At 40.5% G+C, this 17,748-nt stretch overlaps 1 protein-coding gene across 1 annotated transcript in view; it reads left to right on the plus strand.

The window, feature by feature from the left end:
* Positions 1 to 5,859: 5,859 nt before the first annotated feature.
* Positions 5,860 to 17,748, plus strand: part of GLRX3 (glutaredoxin 3) — a 25,035-nt gene continuing 13,146 nt past the window's right edge. Inside the window, exons 1-3 of the mRNA XM_072423755.1 lie at positions 5,860 to 6,077; positions 10,230 to 10,338; positions 15,501 to 15,575. Of these exons, the coding sequence (XP_072279856.1) occupies positions 5,875 to 6,077; positions 10,230 to 10,338; positions 15,501 to 15,575 (387 nt within the window). The 5' untranslated portion in view covers positions 5,860 to 5,874. The remainder of the gene's footprint in view (positions 6,078 to 10,229; positions 10,339 to 15,500; positions 15,576 to 17,748) is intronic.

Below are 17,748 nucleotides of genomic sequence, written 5' to 3' on the forward strand. Positions count from 1 at the left end.
AAGGAGCTTTTGGTGTCTCGGGAGATTCTTTTTGCTAAACACAGCAGAGGGAATTCCAAAAGTAGAGGGAAGCCAGTCCTCCTGTGTAGAGCTTTTTGTGCAATATTTAAACAGACACAGGATTCTATTGTTCCTACAGTTCCCCAAATTTCACAGGAAACCACTGGACACTGCACATAGATCCGTAACAGCAACAACTAGGTAATATCAAAATGCTTTCCCACCTTTACCTTGAAGGTGTATAAAAAGGGAAATTAATCAGTCCCTATATTGCTTAAAGCTACCCCCATTAATTTTGCTACAATCGGTGGTATAGGTGTCATACAACTGCTGAATGATCCAATGGTAACCTAAAAGTAAATGCAGTGAAAAAATCATGGGGGCAACCATGGCTCACCTTTTCTTTGAGAATGTTAGTTTCCTGGCTGTCATACCAAAATATAGTCCTGCAACAAACTATGCATTTCTACTCATCATGGGAATACACACACACACACATATATATATATATATATACACATATATATATACATATACACATACATACATATACACACAAACTAAGAAAATAGCAGCCTATTTGACTTAGATGTCGCTAGGCACAGACCTACTCTACCTCATGAGAAGTCCAACCCTGGTCAGTTTCCTCCATGCTGCAGATTTACTGCAAAGAAGGAAATTCTAATTTTACCTCTCCTGAATTTTTTAAACTTTGCAGCTAGCTAAACAAGTTCCTCTTTTGAGAGCACTAAATAAATCTCAACATACATGAAACAGTGCAACTTTGTGTACAATTAAGGTAATATAATGACTTACCAAAATCATCCAGCCAATGCACATCCGGTCATGTAGGACCAAAGTTGTTGGTAGATCTAAAAAAAAAAAAATGTAATGTGTAAAGCGAGCATAAGGTGTATTTCAAGGCAAAAAAAACAAAAACAAAAAAAACAATTAAACACAACATAGGTCTCCTTCCATGCACATCTTACCATGGTATATAACTTTACACATGCTGAAACTACAGGAAACTAACTGGTAAATGTACTTGATGTATAATGATCTCCTTCTTTCCTCTATGACATGACAACACAAATTCCAAAAGTTGAACAAAAAGTTCCAGTTTAAAAATCTGTCATCAGGCAGGGCTTTATTGCAGAAAGGGACAGGTGATTTATCTTCTGCAATAAGCATTCTTACCTGTCTGATCGCTCTGTGGAGCTGTCAAACCCGATGAGCTGTGCATGTGCAGCTCAGCATTGGTTGCCAGAATACCAGACAATCCTGGCTTCCACTCTTGTTGCTGGGACAGATATAACTCCGTGTGTGAATTAACCACCTGAGCGTTACACTGAGGTCTAGATTTCTGTACCAAAAGTGATCCACTGTTTTTCATGAAATTTTTTTTTTTTAAATTGTAGACCTGTAACTTACAGAAATATGTCCGAACAGGGGTTCTAGTAGATAATATGAATATAAAAAATGTATTTACTTTTATTTTTTTTTATTTTTTTGTATTGGATTGGATACCGGAGTTTGTATTCAATCCAATACAAAATGAGTGTTTGAATTTACCAGTTATGTACTTTGTATTAATTTTATATTATTTTGTATTGGACTGGATACGCAAGTTTGTATCCAATCAAATACAAAATATAAATTTGAATTTCCAAGTTATTTACTTTTATTTTATTTTTTTTTATTTTTTGTATTGGATTGGATACAGGAGTTTGTATTCAATCCAATACAAAATGACAGTTTGAATTTACCAATTACACACTTTGTATTTATTTGAATTATTTTGTATTGGATTGAATACAGGAGTTTGTATTGAATCCAATACAAAATGAATGAATGAGTTTCTATTTGAATTTCCCGCACACACGCCGACGTCATCACGCACGCAGGGAGGAGCCGTCCGTTTTTTTTTCTCCGCCGGACGGCTTCTCCCTGCAGAGATCATCCGGCGCTGGACGAACACGGACGTGGACCATCAGCGGGACCAGGTAAGATGCCGGCCGGTATCTTGTGTTCAGCCGGCCGGGCGGCGGAACGCAAGATACTGGCCGGCATCTTACCGGTCCCGCTGGCACCCGACGCTGGAGAGGGAGATCGACGGACGACGATGGACGGAGGACGACGCTGGAATAGGAAAACGATGCTGGAATCCTTACCTCCATGGTCCCGCTGGATGTGCACAGCGGGACCATGGTGGTAAGGATGTGACAAAATTACGGGGTTAACCATCCTAGCCATTTTTTTTTGCCCGACCTTCGTACGGGCATACCGGCTAGGTGGTTAAGCAATCAATATAACTGAAGATCACAAGGAAGAAGATTGCAGAGCTCTGTAATGGAACACTATTTAGTTATCCTTTAAAGCAGAACTTAACCAGCGATACTCGCCAATCCCAGTTCCATCAGAGGGTGCCACTATCTTCCTTCTTCTTTTCTTTCTTGCCATCTTGATTAGCCACGCAGATGTTCATTCAGTCCCAGCAATCAAAGGGAAAGCCAGCTGAGCAGCGATCAAGCAGGTAATTACAGAAAGGACATCGTCTGACCCTTTCTAATCACCTGCCTGATCAAGGATTTTTAAAGTGGGACTTTTGCTCCACTTTAAGCATGTGGTGTCAGTCCTAGCTACTTTACTTTTGGTGGATTACAAAGAACACAGACCTCTCCCCTTTTCTCAATAACTCCTCATTGTGCACAAAAAGCAATTAGGACCATCAACAGGTATGTTTTGCACTAATTAAACAGATAAAAATTTAAGCTCCTGTGCTTTGCTTTGCTTTCAAATCCCTCCACAGTTCTTGTTCCACTTACCTTTCCTACCTGGTAAAACAATACACCCCTAGCCCCTCTCTTTGCCCTACCAATAACTAATGACATCCTCACTCATAACCTCATCACACGCACGGCTCCAAGACTTTTCTAGAGCTGCCCCAACTACTGTTCCTACTTTCTTCTTCTGTCTCCTAAACCCTCACTACTTACCCACCATTACATATCTCCTCTCCCATTGTGTGATACTTTCCTCACCTCCTAGATTATGAGCTCTTCAGGGCCAGGTCCTCTCCTCCTGTATTACTGTCTGTATTAGTCTGTCATTTACAACCTGTATTTAATGTACTCTGTAATATGTTTATTAATAATAATAACAAAACATTTTCAATGTTCTAATAAAATAAGAGACTTTCAATGTCAGCCTTTACATACACTTTAAGACTTGTGTTAGCCATACATATTGGAAATTTGGACACTTTCAACCAAGTTTTAATACAAAAATTACATATCAAACCAACCCATCACCAGCAGTTTAATGGATGATTTGTATGGCAAAGGTGGTGGTAGCCGGCGTCGTTCACTAATACAGGTAGTCCCCGGGTTAAGGACATCCAACATACAGACAACTCCTAAATACAGGCTTCCCTGTTTGTTTCTGTGCAAGACAGAAGCTTGTTTGGGGAGGTGGAGGGTTGGAGAGGGCAGTTCCCATGACTTGCAGAAGAAATCTTTTGCTGTTCTGCAGCCTCTTGTAACTCATGACCAAGACAAACTCTGCAGTTGTTTATTTTTGCATATCAAGGCACAGCTTGTGCATTAACTGCAATTAACTCACAGTGGGGTTTTTTATACAGTAACTGACACCGCACTGCCTAATATTATGTTGATACAAACATCTGCCCTAATTGCATTTATTAAAATAATGTACCCGTTTCGACTTACATGCAAATTCAACTTGAGAACAAACCTACAGTCCCTATCTTGTATGTAACCCGGGGACTGCCTGTATTATTCAATACCAGATGGAAATGTGAGACAATAGCCATGTGAATGGCTAACATCACAGTTTAGTACCCTGCAATTTGGGAAAAGGCTGCCATAGCTGACCTCTCCCATGTGAATGCTAGTTGCCTGGCTATCGTTCGGACCTTCTAAATTGAATCTTTTGTGTCACAAATGGGTTTCCGGCTTTTCTGAATGTGTATTCTAAATCAGAGAACACTGAAACCTAGGAATAAAATTAATAAGAGATCAGCACATCTATTTCCTATACAACAGGTCTACATTAATTCCCCATAACATATTGCTATATGTCCAAAATACTTACACACCTCCCCAAGAACAGAAGAAAAACACCCTCAAATCTTAGTTCTTGTTGTTGGCTGAAAACAGATAAAGTAAAATGCTGACAAATGTATGGCTGACAAAAACAAACGGTAGATGGGAGGTTGCAGAACTTGATTACTGGGGTTCAATATATACAGTGTGAGAAGAGGGACGAATAAAGTAAACTTATATTTCATTGTTTATTCAGGGACATCCCTTAGGCTGTCTATACTTAGGCTACACATGTGCAATAATTGTCGTTGCAAAACGAATGATTGACGACCGATCAAAGATTATTTTGAACAATCGTATTGTGCACGATATGATCGTTCAATTATAATCCACCAATAATGTACACACACTAGATACGATCGTTTGAACGATACAGGAAGTGACATGTACTGGAGAAAATGTATCACAGAACAATCCACGACTACTAAACGACCGTACACACAATAGATAGCAAACGATTGTCACTCAGTCAGATCCACTGGGACGGTCGTCGTTTCCACCGACTTTCCTCGTTGGCCAGTCTTTGTGCTCTTTTCTTTTTAAAGGTTATCGGTCGATGGGTCGTTATTCATTTGTTTCCATTGAGAATTATTGCATGTAGCCTTATCTATGGTATCCAGCACTCTAGGATGTATTACGTCCCCATTAAGTAGGTGCATCTGCTGGCCTATACATCCCCACTGTGATATAAGGACTGAATTGCAGTGCACAGTGAGGACCCTACACATCAGAGAAGCGTTGGCCATAGGTCAGTAATATTGCAAACTGAGCTGACATTTGGTTTCAAGGCTAAAAATGGTGCTTGAATTTCACCCCAATATTCACCTCCTCTCCTGCACATCACCTGTCTTTCTTGATGAATGACACCCAATATCACTCTGCTCACTTCCTGTGTGCCTAGGCTGTCATGGCTCCACCTCCCGGGGTATTAAGGAATTTTTTGTAACTTATAAACTGCCAAACAAATAATTTTCCGGGCAGTGAAAAATTTTTATCTCAAAGCTTTCAGAAAATTCCACTCCAATATTCACCTCCCAGACTGGATGAATCACGCCCAGTATCACTCAGCTCACTTCCTGTATGCCTAGGCTGTCATGGCTCCACCTCCCGGGGTATTATCATGCACTTCTCAGTACGTAAGCAATGTTTTGTGACTTATAAACTGCCAAACACAATTTTGCGGGCAGTAAAAGATTTATCTCAAAGCTTTCAGAAAATTCCACTCCAATATTCACCTTTCAGACTGGATGAATCACGCCCAGTATCGCTCAGCTCACTTCCTGTATGCCTAGGCTGTCATGGCTCCTCCTCCTGGGGTATGATCATGCACATTACTGTACATAAGCAACATTCTATGAATTATAAACAGCACAACACATTACATTTTTTGAGGGGCAATTAAAGATTTGATCTTAAGGCTTTCAGAAGGTTGCAAATGCTTTGATTAGTTTTCCATTTACATGCAATGGGTTAATTTATAAGCCTGGGTTGATATGGACAAGTAGAAGGTGGTCCATAGATTCCTTCTGTGTGTTTTCAATTTAAAGACTACAAATGACGCCCAAAAAGAATTCTTCAACCATGCAAAGCTCCAAAACCATGTCAAATCACATTAATTTCCTTTGCACTGCATGCAGTGTGTTCTATACAGCAATATAACAAAAAACAAGCCATGTTTTCCCACCCTGGCCCACTATAACAGGAACTGTCAGGAGGTGACCCCAGCTCTGACCACACTCAGCCTGCAGCCATGAGACAGTCAGCTGCTCGGCGCTCTGCTAGCAATGTCTACATGAGGTTGCCGAAGAGGCGGCCCGCTGTTTCCTGCTTGCAGTTTATAGTAGGAGATCGATTTTTCGGCGCTCCGTCCTTCCTGGTTCCTGGCAGCATGGCGGCTGTGCTGGATGCCGGTTCTGTGCGGCACTTTGAGGAGTTGCTTCAGAAGAGTGACAAGTAGGTGTTTGTGTGTGGTGGGGGAGGACAGGGGGATTTGTGTAGTGGTAAATAATATAAGGTGTTGTTAGGAGGCTGCTTGGCTGCAGTGCTGGGTGACATGAGGCCTGTCATGTATTTTGACAGCTCTGCTGGGACTTGTGGTGCTGTAAAGACTTCATTGGTAGCAGAAACAATTGTGTGTGAGGAACTCAAGGATAATGTGAAGCTGACAGCACACCTGGCATTGTGTACAATGGCTGACAACACAAATATAATAAAATCTCTATACAACTTCTCTGGGAGCGATTGTGATTATCGGGGGCGCTCCTCATCCATAACTACATCAAATGCTTACTTAAAGCGTGCCTAAACTCAGAATGTTCACATTACATAAAAGGGTAAACAACGCTTTTATGTGAAGTAAAAATTCTGTGCGTTTGTTTTTTTTTTTTGTTTTTTTAAAAAAAAAAGGCTGCAGCACCGCCCCCTAATTCTGGATCGCCTAGGCAATTGATAATGGGACCTCAAAGTCCACCTACATCACGCATCCCGGAAAGGCTCTTGGGTGCTCCTTCTAAGCATGCCCGAGCATCTCAGGCATGTGCAGAAGAAGCCTTTTCGTGAATAGGGAAAAAATTTGCCGATGTCACGCATGCACAGTAAGATCGGCAAGTTTTTTCCCAATCTACGTGACCCGATCTCACGCCTGGGTCAGGTGACAAAGGAAGAAGAACCTGAAAGAGGAGGAGAAGATGGCGGCACCCAAAGACTGATATCGGGATGACCCGATGGAAGAGACCTCCGGATCAATCAGACTGCCCTGCGGGGTAAGTGTATTTTTTTTTGTTGTGGCCGTTTTTGAGTTTATTCCTCTTTAAAGGGTAAATGCCCCCATAGGAATCAGAGTGCCACGTGGGGTAATATAATTTACCCCCTGGTAAGGAGTCTGAGTTAAACGTACCGGGGAGAATCGCACCAGCGGAGCAAAGGAGTAATTGTCTGTGTTTTGTTTTCAGTTCACCGATATGATGTAAAGAAAACAAAGACAGATTTCATGGTTTTTATTTGATACATTACAGAAGGGGTGCCCACACTTTTTTGGCTTGCGAGCTACTTTAAAAATGACCAAGTCAAAATATTCTACCAACAATAAAACATGGACTTATTAACTCCTGCGATTGGTAGAGTTTATTTTGAAAGGCAGAGCTCCGCCATCTATTTGCGTTTCCTTTGTGATCTACCTGTAGATTGGGATCCACCTGTCGGGCCCCCCTGCACTACAGGGCATTCATACAAGGAAAGGTCTCCTGATCTAATGACCCCCCCCTTCTATTCTCACGTTTATTGTGCAAAGTACAAGATCAAAATGACTTATCGCAGGTCCAGGTGATGTTACAGCTTCCACACTCCATGCAGGAGATGTCACTGCTTCCACCATGAGAGTTCTCCAGAGTTCTCCATTTTTATATTCCTTTATCAGGACCTGGTGGTATGGGCAATGTCACTGCTTCTACCATTATTATTATTATTAGTACACAGTATTTATATACACACACCCATGTGTCACAGAGGATGGCGGTTCTCCTTATAATCGCGTTAAACCCAGAAATTTCTTTATGCCGGATGGGAAGAAGCTGTAGGTGGGTGGCAGGCTCTGTATTGTGACCCAAATCTTTAGTACCACCCAAAAACAGCTGGGTGGTTACTGAAAAGTGTCGGGTGGTGCACCCAGCTAAAAGGGGCTGGGGAGAACACTGTAATCTATTTGCAAGCCTGGGTATAGATGAAATTATTTGATTGAATCTAGTTTTTGAAGATGCAGTGAGCATTACCAATAATAATTGGAGAAGTACTGAATATTACTGTGGAGAACATATATGGGACACCACCATCTCTGTATGTTGTGATTTTAATCCTGCCTTTTGCCTGCCTTCATACCAAGGGAATAAGCATACTGGTGATTGTAACAACCTTTGTGCTGATACATCTACTAGCTGTACCAATTACATCCCTGAGGAAGCTGACATAGTCTGTGAAACGTGTCGGATAATCTCAACATATGTAATGTGTACAATGTATCTAGAACATGTATGTTAGAATGTCAGTTAGACTCTTCCTGAAACTTGGTATAGAGGAAGAGGCATTTATATTTTAATTGTTGCTTTTTAATGAAGGAAATAAAGATTTGTGATAATTTTTATAATATTCACTGCCGAAAAAGTCCTGTATCTTTTTGCTTTTGGATTCTTTAATGTATGTTGGGGATGTTGGCAGGATTATAAGTGTTAGAAAACCAGACTATATAAATGATAAAAAGTATTTATATAGCCCCAACGTATTAAGCATAAGAATTCTCTATTCTCATATTCCCTTATCAGGACCTGGTGTTATGGGCGATGTCACTGCTCCTACCATTATTATTATTAATAGTACACAGTATTTATATAGCGCCAACCTATAATGCATGAGAATTCTCCTCATTCTAATACTCCTTTACCAGGTCCTGACAGTAGTGTGGGAGATGTCACTGCTACTATGACAATTCCCCATTGTTATACTCGTTTATCAGATCCTAGTGGTATGGGCGATATAATTGCTTCTATGAGAATTCCCCATTCTCAGGATTGTGAATGCCCAGGAGTAAAATGATCATGTATTTGGCTGAATCTTGTGTCATGGGGCTGGCAGAGCAACAGACCTCCCATCTGTATAGGAATCCAATTTGCAAATAGAAAAGGCAATGCAATGAATTTTTAAGCTTTGCACCATAGATTTATAATGCACATTGGTGCACGTTGTCTTCTGTTTGTTGTGACTCTATACTTAGAGGTTTACTGATTTATTGCTTGGAAGTTGCACTTTTAGGTGACTTCAGGAATGGTGGGTTTATCTACGTTCTGACACCTGGGATCATTGTGCTCAGGTGTACTTTGTGATATTGTCATTAGATTGTGAGCCCCTTTGAGAGACAGTTGGTGAAATGACTGCAGTGCTGGGAAATATGTTGGTGCTATATAAATACAAATACATAATATTTGTATACATTGTATCCAGGAGAAGGGCACTTTGTATCTCACACTCAATATCTTGGTTTCAGATCTCTGGTTATATTGTATAGAAATAAAATGGATCTTTCATAAAAGTAGAAGGTTTGCTTCTCTGCCAGCAACCCCACTTCTGCTTTTATTGTGCAAAATAAAAGATTAAGTGACTTTTTAGCAGGTCCTGGGAGTATGAGTAATGTCATTGCCACTATGAGAATTCTACATTCTCTGAAGGTTCTGAATGCCTGGGATCTAAGTTGAGTATCGTATATTTTGCAGAATCTCATGGAAGGTGAATGACAGAGCAGCAGACCTTTCAGCTCTATGGGAATGCATCGCAATGCATTTTTAAGTTTATCTACGCAGATCTTCAATACCCCTAATTGCATGTTTTCTTATGTTTGCACTTTTGACTGCAGGAATGGTGGTTTTGCCTAAGGCTATGTACACATGTTAGATGGTTCTCTTCGATTGTCGCCTCATGGCTAGTATTGGATGAGAATCTGGTGTGTGTACAGCGGCGGTCTGACATCGTTCATCCGTCTTGGCAGATATATGAGTGACGAAAGACCGCAATGAAAGTGAAGGGGAGAGAGCGCAGCGGAGTGCTTGTTGCAGATGAGAAGCCGATGTGTACAGCGTTCACCTGAAGTCGTTCATGGATCTGTCAGGACAGTTCTGTTAATGACCGATAAAGAACGATTGCTATATGTCAAGGGAGGGTTGCTTGCTTGCTTGTCCTCCCCTTTCCATTGAAAAGAATGGGCACTATGGGTATAGCACTCATTTGTTAACTCATCACTGGAAACTATAATGAAAAAAAAACATGTACAGCAGTCCCCTGATATTGTTCTTGGGTTTGTCAGGACAGATCCATGCATGACCAATTGGGAACATCTGCTATATAAGTAAAGAGAGGAGAGCACAACAGGGTGCTGCTCACTCTTCCTTCCTTTTCCCATTTCCATAGAACAGAACAGATGCTGTGTGTACAAAGTTCGTTCAGTCATCTGTCACTGGAATTTATCTTGAAGGATCATTTCTAGCATCAAAAAATTGTCATGTGTACACAGCCTAACAGAAGACGTTTTGTATCTGTATCTCACACTCTTTATTTATGTTTCAGATCTCTGCTTGTGGTGCATTTCTGGGCACCATGGGCTCCTCAGTGTGCCCAGATGAACGATGTCATGGTTGAACTGGCCAAGGTCCACCCAGAAGTCACCTTTGTGAAGGTACGGAAGACCTCATGGCTTTGAACAGGTTATAATCATGTGAAAAAGTATGTGCAGCTAATGGAAATTATTTTTTAGCATATCTAAACATCACAATCTCCATTTAAATGGTTTCTTCAGATAAAGGTGATGTAGTTAATAAATATTTTGCCTTCTCTGATATTTATTTACCAAACATATAAATGGATGTAATAGTATAGTGTTAAAAAAAGTAAATACACCCTCAGCCCCATAAGCTAGTATTGCCCTTTTTATCAGAAATGACACCAACCAGGTGTCTGCTAACCAGAGTGTGCGACCAAATTCTTTTATTTATTTATTTTTTCATTAGTCCATTGTTCCAGAAGGCCTGGTCTTTGTCCATATGTTTCTAATGACTTATTGAACTGCAAAGGCTTTTTTTCTGGTACACCTTTAATAGAGATTTAATTGATGCAATTTCTTTCTGATTGTTGGTTTTTGGACTTTGACTCCAACTGTTCCAGGAGTTACCTGCAGATCCGGCAATATCATTTTGGGGTTCTGAGCAACCCTTGTTAATATCAAACAGTCAGCTCCTGGCTTAAATTTGCTGAGCTGGTCAGTCCTGGAAAAATTAGCAGTCAGCTGAAATGATTGCACTTGTAAATAATTTTTCTTGCTTCCTATACAACAACACCCTTCTGTGTGAGTGTCTTAGAAACCTGTTTTGATTCTGTCATCAATAGGGAAGAGATGATCAGTCTCTAGATATCCCAGGTTCAAACATGAAAGGTCTCAGCATAGTGTCTAAGGCACCACATCTGGAACAACTCATTTTGTTTTTATTGATTTTAAAGTGTACCTAAACTCAGAATTTTTGTTTTACATAAAAGGGTAGACAACCCCTTTATTTAAAGAAAAATTTTGTTTGTTAGTGCTAGGTGATCAAGAATGAATGGGAGTGCAGAGACTCCCGGGATACCTACGCCACTCATCCTAGGAGGCTCTTGGCTGCTCCTTCTGCACATGCCCGAGAAGCCTTTTCATCAATAGGGAAAAAAATTGCAGATCTAACGCATGCACAATGAGATTGGCAAGTTTTTTCTCAATCTACTTCACTCTATCTCGCACCTGCGCAGTGCGAGATCGGGTGACGTAGGAAGAAGAATGCAGAAGAACAGAGGGGAAGATGTCGGCGCCTGGCGCTCCCTTTGTGTTGGGCCGAAGACAGATACCAGGACGATGTGGGACCCAATGGAGGAAACCTCCAGACAGACAGAATGATCTGCTTCATAGAAGGTAAGTGTGATTTTATTGTTTTGAGTTTACTTTTACTTTACCGTTTTAAGTGATGGTAAATGTAAGCAGGTACCTATTTTTCACACAACAAATCTGCATTTTCATTGATTTAGATTGAGTCAGAATTTTGTCATTTATTAGGTATATCGCCTTATCTGTAAGCATTGTTTGAATGAAGATCTAATGTTTGCTTTATCAAATATGCTTAACACATACCTAAACTCAGAAATGTCACTTTAGATAAAAGGATAGACAACCCTTTTATGTAAGGTAAAAATTATTATTTTTTTTTTAATAAGTGCAACACCCAATTCAGAGCTTTAAAGTACTGGGGATCAGATGGTAGGGATACTTCTCTGTGTGCCCTGCCCTGGGGAATGTCACATCACCAGGTGTACCCTGCCTGATGTCACATGACAAGCACAATGGGTAAATGGCAGCTCTGCTATGTATATTCAGTGTTTTCCCCAGCATCTGTTAGCTGGGCGTACCACCCGGCACTTTTCAGTAACCACCCGTTTTTTTAGGGTGATTAATGAAAAGTTGGGTCACAATTCTAGGGCCACCTGCAACTTCTTTCCACCCAGCTTTTGGGTTTTTCCAGGGAGAATATTGATTGATTATCTGCCAGTAACTCTGCTCTGTTTGGTGCCCCTTACAGCATTTGTTTTTGTATATGTAGAATATTGCATCCTGCACTATATCAGCTCCAACCAAAAGAATGTCAAAACATGAATAAAGATCGTTTAACTAGATGTTTAGAAGATACCAATTTTTTTTCAGATATTTATGTGATTAAAATCATGAATTGGATAACAAGATTGTAAACATATTTGACATATGGCTTCCCTTTAGAGTCTACTTGAAGTATTGATTAGTCATATTTTGATTTAGTTTTGCAGCAGCTGTGGTGTGGATTCCTCTCTGTAAGCTTTGATGAACCCCATTGCTTGCACAGACTTCTGTGTGATGTAAAGGTGGTAATTGGGAAGTGCAGTGATAGAGTATCCTGGAAGGAAACCATTTACTGCATCCTATATATAAAACCAAGGTCTGGAAGCCTTTTCTATAGTAAAATATTTCAATTGTGGGGGAAGTAAAAGGTAAGACACTTTTAGACAGTGTCAGACTGGCCATAAGGTTGTGGTGCTGTTATCACTTCCTCATGCCCAGTATACTGCTGCCTTAGGGAGACCCTACAGGTAGCTTCTCCCCATGGCAGCCCCATAGAGAATGAATGGGGGCAGCATATGCTAGTTCTTTGAGAACCAGCACTGCCGTGCAAGGTGCCAGGAGTCACATGGGATCGCAAGGCAGGTCTGAAACTCACTTTAAAAATATTAAGGAATTCCTAAAGTGGATCTTATAGTAAAATGCAAGGTCCACTGATTTATATTGTCAGGGTCCCACCTGAAAATCACCTGCTAATAACTCCAAAATGTACCGGTAAAGTAAAAAGATTTAGATTTAACTATCCCCATTTTCCACCCTGCCGTCCCTAGGCAAGCATGCAGTATTCCTCCTCCATGTAGATCATGGGAAATACAGAACAGTCAAACCGTTTTAGAACGCGCCTTTGCAATGGACCGGTGAGTCCCCTCACAAGATTTCATCTGATTGGCATTCCCCAGGAATTTTCTTGGAAGGACAGTGACTTCATGCCCGATGGTGGTGGGGATGCATTTACACCTACTAATATTAGGTGATTTATTACATGCAGGTCGTGCAATGTTCACCTCGGCTAGGAATGTTTGTGCTGCCATTGAAGTAAATTGTTGCCATTGAAGTAAAAGTTGAAATCATCTGGCTTCTACATTACCTCTTTGTCCTATAATGATGTAGGCCTACAGCTGTAATCATGGTTCATAGCAAATTACAGAAATGTTTCTAAAACCTATTTTATGTGACATCATAGTAAATGTATAAGAATGTGGGCACAGACGTATTTGCTGCTGCATACTCAGACTCTTCTTACTTATACAGCCCATGAGTTCACAATCCATCTACAACATTTGGGGGGAAATAATAATGAGGATGTTTAGGAAATCTGTCTTGACCACTTCTGTTTACCTGTCCCCAGGCTATGAAGATTGAACTATATACATCTTCTCCACCAGCCTTCACTGACCTCTGTAGTTGCAGCCACTATAGAGCAATTCATCCTCCTAGTTCCTAAATAAATCCATAAAATCTCAATTCCTCTCCAATATTTTCTCTGGTAGCACTGACCAATGTTACAGTGTAATATTACATTGTAACTTTGTCTGAAACCCAAATTCAAAGTCATATTTTTGAGGATAAATTACTCCACACATAATGCAGCCACAGAGAACGTTGAATGCCCCTTTTAAAGTGCAACTAAAGTTCCACTTTAAAAAATGTCATCAGACAGGTGTGTATTGCAGAAACGGGGAGGCAATGTTTTCTCTGCAATAAATATTATTTACCTGCCTGATCACTGTCCCATCTGTCAAATTTCACTGAGCTGCATCAGGATACCCAGCTAGCTGGGACCGAATTTTACATCATCCCGGCTAGTCAAGGTAGCTGAAGATTAAAATATGGAGGTGAAGGAGGAAGATGGCAGTTCCTGTGCTGGAACAGGGGCAGCTGAGTATGAACTGGGTTTAATTCTACTTCAAAGCAATTTTACTGCCTAATATGTGAATACTTTGTGCATTTAGGGCAGTGTGAAAGATCAGCCTTTCTTTTACTCCCCTGTCTCACTGTAAATACCCAGTAACGTTAAATATGAATACAGTTTGTTATTAATTCCATGTCACACTGGCAGGCTGTAGGGGACTGGTTTAGCAAAGCGAAAAGCAAATACTGGCAGTTGGAAGTTTCCCTCTGCATGACATAGACAAAATTGTTTTTAATTCTTGCAGTGGGTCTGTCCGGGGTTTAGCTTTGCACTCCAACACAGACTGGCACAGAAATTACAAGGTTTGGAAGAATGGCTCCGATAAAGAAATGAGTGTGGGTCAGGAAGGTAATGAAGGATAATGGGTTGAGCTTTAAATGCTAGAATAATAACTCCAAGTATGTAAAAATCGCAGAAGATTCCTTGCTGGACTGTACTAATTAATTTGGTATCACTTATGTTAGAAAGTCCATCTTCCAGCACCCTTACTGATGATCAAATTCCGCCACCTGAGTATTCTCATCTGACTGTGTCTCCCTCTCCTCATTGTGTACATTGACTGACAGTCGAATCTTCAATTGCTTGCTGCCATTTGTCTTTAAAAATGACCCAGCTTTATTGCTCGCTGCTCTAACAAGAGCTTAGCTCGGGAAGTCTGGTTGTAGCGCCAAGGGTTAAGCTTAAAATTTACTAGACATCAATAGCTTATTGAAGAAATACTCTTTTTTTTTCTCCCCTCTATTTTTTTTTTTTGCTTCATAATTTGCAGAGAGCTGCAAATGTCAGCCTTGATGTACTGCCTCTCAAAATTAGTCAATAGAGCAAACAGCTAGAATTGCTTTGGGCAGAAAATAAGCAGTGTAATCATGACATAACTGGGGTCAGTGATTTATGGATTTCAATATAGTAGTAGCTGCATATGATTGAAAATTTACTAGGTCACTAGTGCACCAAAAAAAAAAAAAAAAGATTTTATTTGCCGCCTGGGGGCATTGCTGGCAATGTGCAACAAAATAAGAACCCTTGAACCTGTTTTGTCATAGTGCAAGCTCAGTGGATGACAGGGCAGCCTGGCGAGCCTCATTTAAATGCAAATGCCTCACAAACTTTTGCATTCGACTCCCTTTTTAAGTATCCCGACTATCCCTGTGAGGCTTTTCTAAACACACGCCATAAAAAGAGACATGAAAATAAAATTGCTGCAACGTTGTTTTGTTTTCTTTTTTTTCATCCTTTTTTTTATTATTATTATTTGAAGCTTGAAGCAGAAGCCATTCCTGAGGTGTCGGAGAAGTACGAGATAACCTCTGTGCCAACCTTCTTGTTTTTCAAGGTAAGACTGAATAATTTGTGTACGATGTTATTTGGTTCTCCTTGGGCAAGACAACAATATAGTTTATATGTTTTATTGTGTAAAGGTATATTTTATGTGTTTTACAATTATACAGAGGACATTGATCCATTGATGTCACCCCAACCTGTCCCTGCAGCAGTCATATATAGCCATCTATAGTAGGGTTGGCTTTGAATCAAAATCAGTTAAAGTGGACCTTTTCCTAAAGCGGACCTAAACTCAACTTTTTTACTTTACATGAAAGGGTAGACAACCCACATATATATAAGGTAAAAATGTTATTTATTTTTTTTTTTAAAAAGGTGCAGCACTGTCCCTTTAAGCGGAGATCAAAAGTGAATGGGAGCATAGAGCCTCCTGGGATACCTTCATCATACATCCCAGGAGGCTCTTGGCTGCTCCTTCTGCACATGCTTGATCTCGGGCATGCACAGAAGGGGCATTTATTTACTAAGAGCTACCAATCTCACGCATGTGCAGTGAGATTGTGTCTTTTTTTTCCCCTTTGCCGCGGTCTACGTCACCAGATCTCACACCTGCGTAGTGCAAGATTGGGTGACGTTGCAAGAAGATCCAGGGAGAAATCAAAACTGCTCTTGCAAAGTGGATTTTCCCCAAACGGCAAAGGTTAAATGCTTGTTTTTGTCTAATAAAAATAATAGTGATAAACAAAATATTTTTTCTTACCCTATTCCTTGCTATGCCAGCAGCTGGCACTCTTCTCCTCCCTTTTATTCTTCTGGTTGTCAGCAGGCCCAGATGTCCTCACCTGCAATATAGAACTTCTGGTCCTGCATTGTATGTGATGATTTCAAAGCCTGCAATGGACAGAGCACTGAAGAGAAAAGGCCTTAAGCGTAACTAAACCCACTTTTCTCACTGGTCCCCATTCCCTTGCAGAGCGCTGCTATCTTCCTTGTTCTTTACTTCCTGAAGAGGATTTTTACCATCTTGATTGGCCTTGCCAGGATGATGTTACTTCTACTTTTGTGTCCAAATACGCAGCTTAGCTTTTTGCCAGTTGCCTGGAGCGATCAGACAGGTAGAAAGGATTATTATAGAAAGGACATCACCTATTCTGCAATAATGACCTGTCTGATCAAGTGGATCCTTCGTTCCGCTGACCGTGACCGTTTGCATGGAGATGTGAAAGGAATAGGGATGGTACTAATGGTACCCTAAGCAAAGATGAACTTTAGGGAGCCTCAATACAGGGGTAAATTTGATGCAGTGCTTGGGCCAGACCTAAAATATTGTCACCTGACGCAGAGTAGTAAACCCGGTGTAAGCTCCAACAGCATCCAATGCAGACCTTTCACAGGGTTAGGACATTTAGCATTTTGCCATTTAGGTCTCACTTCCAGCAGCTGCATGAAGCCAAAGTATTTTTCCACTGGGTTAAGAGAACCTGTTTCCTTTCTCTGCATAGGCAAAGCAGGAGTTTACTTTTAAATTTTCCATCATACAAAAAAACCCTCTATTACACGCTCCCCTACCCTGTACTCGCACACTGTCAGTGATAATGCTACGGACAAATTCTTTGGAAATACATTCTTTTTAGAAAATACCGTTTCTGACCCCATCCAGTGTTCCTCACTTGATCAGAAGCCTATGCTTTTGATGTTTTTTATCTTTTCTATAGGATAGGATAAGGAGTCATTTTAGCTGATCCTCTTTTGAAGCACAACTGTGAGCAGTGTTGGAGGCATTTTGTAACGGGAAGTTAGATCTTTATATTACTCTTGTTTATTTCAGCAAGCAATATATACTTTCAAATCTGTGTTAAGTCCAATTTACTGACACAGGCCACACAAAGTGCAGTGGTGCTTGGAATCAATTTGTCTTCAGTTTACTGTAATAAGATAAATCCATTTCGCAGCCTTCTTTTCTCCACACGCTTTTTTCATTGCATATGCATTTTTACATATATGTATGGAACATAATATTTCTCAGGTATAGACCATGAGAATGGTTCTTTTTGCAGTGATTATTGCGAATGCTCACTCTGTATTCTATGAAGGGAGCAGCATTATCAGCTTACTACAGAACTACAGAATATCCCCTCTCATCTGTTTTACAAAACAAAGGTGAACAGGGTTTTGTCGAAAAATGTTGCACAAGCAGAGAGTTTAATTCAACGCACATATAAATC

This window comes from Pyxicephalus adspersus, chromosome 10 (genome assembly GCF_032062135.1).
Source record: "Pyxicephalus adspersus chromosome 10, UCB_Pads_2.0, whole genome shotgun sequence".
Classification (NCBI taxonomy): Eukaryota; Metazoa; Chordata; class Amphibia; order Anura; family Pyxicephalidae; genus Pyxicephalus; species Pyxicephalus adspersus.